The 4700-nt window shown below is 34.8% G+C and overlaps 1 protein-coding gene across 1 annotated transcript; it reads left to right on the top strand.

Annotated features, from left to right (window-relative positions):
* Positions 1–403: 403 nt before the first annotated feature.
* guca1a (guanylate cyclase activator 1A) lies at positions 404–4438 on the top strand. Its single transcript, XM_052577349.1, has 4 exons — positions 404–759; positions 2652–2801; positions 2881–2974; positions 3096–4438. The coding sequence occupies exons 1-4, from the start codon at positions 562–564 to the stop codon at positions 3221–3223; spliced, it is 570 nt and encodes a 189-aa protein (XP_052433309.1). The 5' UTR covers positions 404–561; the 3' UTR covers positions 3224–4438.
* Positions 4439–4700: the final 262 nt, after the last annotated feature.

The raw sequence follows: 4700 nt of genomic DNA, 5'->3' as shown, positions 1-4700 counted from the left end.
TGATGTTCGTAACTGCATTTTTTCTTTTTTTGCAATCATTAGGAAGATTGCAAATATTGATACATAACTTTGTCATGTATGAAAAAAAATCTGCTGAAGCTTGTTACCTTGGCATATGATAATGGCTCAAAATTGTGACATGGCTTCTAACATGCATTCATATTAATATTTATCAGCTGACAATTAGAAATTAAACTACTTGCATAAGAGAAATGCTGATGCAGTTGAATATGTTCACAGGCCATCACATGGGAACATTTGTCAGCATGTCCCCAATCTCACATGCAATTACCAATGGTCATCCCAGCCATTGTCATCCTTAAGCCTCACATACCCAGTGAGCTGGATTAGTCGCAGTTAATATCAATAAGATGGAGTTGGAGGGGCGTGCCTGATCCCAGGCCAATACAAAAACCTCCTGAGGGTGCCCACCTCTCTCTTAGGTCCCAGTGTCGTGTGTCTGTGAGAAGCGAAACACTCGCCTGCACAGCAGACCAGTTGGGATTTTTGACAGAGTAGCTCCAGGCTTGCTCATCAAAAGAATCAGTTCTCAGTTGAGGAATGGGGAATTCAACTAGTAGCACCGTGGACGACCTGCAGGCCGTTGAACTGCATCTGTGGTATAAGAAGTTCATGACTGAGTGTCCATCTGGTCAGCTCACGTTGCATGAGTTCAAACAATTCTTCGGGCTCAGAGGACTAGATTCAGAGGCCAATGCCTACATCGAGCAGATGTTCCGCACATTTGACATGAACAAGGTGAGTGAAAGACAAGTTAATTTTGAGTGGATAGTAACGGCTGCTAAGGATGCTTTTGAAAACTTTCTGCTTTCAAAGACGGTTTCAGCATAGATGGAGTATTTGATGTTTCAGTTTTTATTAATGTTATAATATGCAGGTATTAAGACTCACTGTATTCTGTTAAATAAAATGTTTTGAGTACCAAATCAGTATGTTAGAATGATTTCTGAGGGATCATTTGACTCCAACAACTGTACTAATGGCTGCTGAAAATTAAGCTTAGAAATAAATAAAATATAGTAAACAGTAATTTTAATTCATATTATTCAAATTGTACTTCACAATATTACTGATTATTTAATATTGATCAAATAAAAGCAATCTAGGTGAGTATTAAGATGTAAAAACTTTTTTTTTAAATCTCAGACCACAGACTTTTGAATGGTGGTGTGTATATCAATGCATATTTGCCGATTACTGTACACAGGTCAGCACACGTGAGTTCATTATTTATTAAATCAGATCCTAGCAAATCTCAGATTATTCTTTCCATGTTGTCTGGATCTATATTTATAGGGCTATATTTGGCACTTCATGTCAGCTTTTATTTACAGACTGTTAATACAATGAATAATGAGCTTATCTACGAGATTAAGATTTACAGATTGTTGAACAGGTTTGAGATTGTATTATAGAAACCAATCCCATTCACGTGCAGTAACAACTGTTTAATTTCTCCACACCAAAACATGTTTTCATAATTGGATCCCAATGGGATTTTCAGCACGAAAACAGCTTTAAGCTTCATGTTATTGCTACTCATATCTCGATATAAGCATTTGATACAAGATTCCCAGCATTTATTTCAAATATGTTCATCTTAATTATCTTATTTAATGAGTATGTCCTTAACTCTGACGTAGAGTCAATAGTCATTATCAAACGAATACATGTGTATGTGTGTGTGTATATATATATATATATATACACATAAATTGTTACTATTTTTGGATTTCAATTTCCACATTGCTTTATAAGTGGTTATTTTGTTAAATCTGTCATTGTGACACTGACATCATTGTGACACTAAATCTTAAACTGTTGTACTATTTCCATAATGATAATTTTAATGATTGTTTTTTTTTTTTTTTACATTTTGAGATTATTTTATCCATGATTACAGATTTCATAATTTATTCTGTAATTGATTTATTAATTTCTCAAATTATTTATAATTGGCACAAATTTTCCCCCATATTATGGAGGCCTGCATACGATACATATTTACTAATATTAAACTCTCCAGACTTCTAGACACTACTAATACCTTAAAAGCATGCCTGATCAATATGCAGCTGTGCAATATAGAATATATCCATATATCTCCACATTAACAAACCTCAACGTTGCCCCTGACCTTCCTCCGTGACACTGCCCTAGACAACTGGGATCTGTGTCACAAAAGAGAGGTGACATTTGGAGGAAAGTGTGTTGACCTGAGGATTATGTCTGCGACGAGCGGCTGGTGTCCGTGTCTCAGACGCAGACCTTGGAATTGGCAGTAATCCTCCAGAGGACACCCTCATCATCCCAGTCGTGATCCTCCACGCCTCCATCACATATATAAGAGAACAAAGCACAGCCAGCTGCTTTAGGATTCAATACGGACTGGGAACACATACCTAATATAAAACATATTAAATAAAATCCAGATGTGGATGTTGATTGGTAGACAGATCTCAAAGGTCACTCCTCTTTCAGCGAACTTAGTTCCAGATGTATTTTATTCATTAAAAAGACAACCAGCTGTATCAGACAAACGGTATATATGAAGTGTATAACATCAACCACAATGGTCTCGAGTGTTTCGAATGTATTAGGTTTCTTAAATGAGTTTGTCTCTTTTGCAGGACGGTTATATAGACTTCATAGAGTATGTGGCTGCTCTCAGTCTTGTAATGAGAGGCAAGATGGAGCACAAACTGCGCTGGTATTTCAGACTTTATGATGTTGATGGCAACGGCTGCATTGACCGACACGAGCTCCTGAATATCATAAAGGTAGGAAAGATAACGTTAGTACAAACTGTCCTTGATGCCTATGAAAAGAAAATATAAATCCTTTTTTTTTTTTCATTAGGCCATCCGTGCCATCAATGGAAGTGAATCACATGAATCAAGTGCTGAGGAGTTTACAAACCGAGTGTTTGATAGGATCGACATCAATGGAGATGGTGAGCGTAATCACAGTCGGAATTGAAATAAGATTCTAATCTTAAGAGACATATTCAATCTTTAAAAGACTATGATTAGGATTTGCCTGTCTATAATCGCTAACTGTTCTCGATTCAACAGGGGAGCTGTCACTGGAGGAGTTTGTGGCAGGGGCACGTACTGATGAAGAATTCATGGAGGTGATGATGAAGAGTTTGGACCTTTCGCACATTGTGGCCATGATCCATAACCGGAGACACAGCGTCTAAGAGACTGTCCACATTCATATATGGCACTTACGGTTCTCCCTTAGAGTCTCGATCACAAAACAAGAGCAACACACAACAGTCTAATTCTAAAAGCACTTTACAGCACAATCACTTCAGACAGACACTTGAGCTAAAGAGGCCAAGACATGAAATTGGTGTGGGACATCCCACATCTAATAAACTGACTGTTTCCCAAAAACAGCCTTCTTGCTAAGGCTTCATTGGAAAATAATCAGTATTGATTTGGACGTTTTATAGATTAGACATTTATAGTTTTATTAGTTACTTTATTATTAACAATAAATATGTAAAAATATATATATATATTAAATATATATTTTTGCATCACTTGTATCAGATGCCTCAGAGAAAGACATTTATAAATATTTGACTAATGAGTGAAAAAAAAAAACATTAAAACAAACAGTAATATTTTATTGCAAATTAAAATAACCGTTTTCTTTTGAATGCATTTTAAAATGTAAATTACGTCAAATGTAATTTAGCAATGTCAAAGATGAATTTTCATCAGCTCCAATTATATTATCAATGTTGAAAACATTCATAAAATGTTGTTACTATTTTGTGGAATCTGCTATATATTTTGAGAATGTACAAAGATTATTAGAATTATACATTTTTTGTAACCATTTAAAAGTTAAACTGTCACTTAGGATATGAGTCATTGCTCAATCCAAAAAAAAAAAAAAAAAAAAAAACTTTTGAACAACAGTTTTTGTCCACTTTTATAAGTTTTATTTTATTTTATTTTTTTATTAATGTTCAAGGGAAGGTATTTTTGGTACTGTAAATGGTCACCTTTTTTGAAATAATATATATTTTCATCTCTTTTTTTAACAGAATTTTAAATGATTCTCCTGATTTACTCTCAGTTAATAAAAGGTTTATATTAAAAATTCAATTTAAATCCTTTCAAGAATACACAAGTTAAAACAGTTTTCGATTAATTATTCCACTGCACGTCAAACTCATCAGTTCAGGAATGTTTACTTCTTTATAGATATGTGAATACTTCATTTAATATTTTTCCATATTATAGTCTGTTCAGTGTTTAAAAATAAAAAAAGTGGCTTGTTCTGCATTCGCATAGACCTATTATGAGGGTGCCTTCTGTTGTAGGACTACAGGACCTACTTTAAGCTTGTTAATGAACTGCTTGTGCTTCCATTTGGAAATTAAAAACCTAATAAATGACACTGGTGTAAGTTCATGCATGTATTAATTAAATGCCAACACCAAAATGACCCTTTGCCCTTGTGTCTCAAGCCTCCTCCTCCTATTAAAACTACGTCACAGTGTGTGAGAAAGCATGACTCGCATTTGGAGCCTTCTTAACTGTGGTCCTTCAGTTTCTATGACAACCCCAATCTATTACCATGGAGACCTTGTGAGTCAGATGCAGCATCAGTAACCACTCAAAAGCTGAATTAAGAGACCAAAATTTAAATTAATCACT

This window comes from Carassius gibelio, chromosome A4 (assembly GCF_023724105.1).
Source record: "Carassius gibelio isolate Cgi1373 ecotype wild population from Czech Republic chromosome A4, carGib1.2-hapl.c, whole genome shotgun sequence".
Lineage (NCBI taxonomy): Eukaryota > Metazoa > Chordata > Actinopteri > Cypriniformes > Cyprinidae > Carassius > Carassius gibelio.
This window is presented reverse-complemented; position numbering and strand designations above follow the sequence as displayed.

Coding starts and splice junctions, on each gene's coding strand:
- guca1a (XM_052577349.1), top strand. CDS start 562: ATGGGGAATTCAACTAGTAGCACCGTGGACGACCTGCAGGCCGTTGAA. Junction 760..2,651: donor GCACATTTGACATGAACAAG/GTGAGTGAAAGA, acceptor TCTCTTTTGCAG/GACGGTTATATAGACTTCAT. Junction 2,975..3,095: donor GATCGACATCAATGGAGATG/GTGAGCGTAATC, acceptor TCGATTCAACAG/GGGAGCTGTCACTGGAGGAG.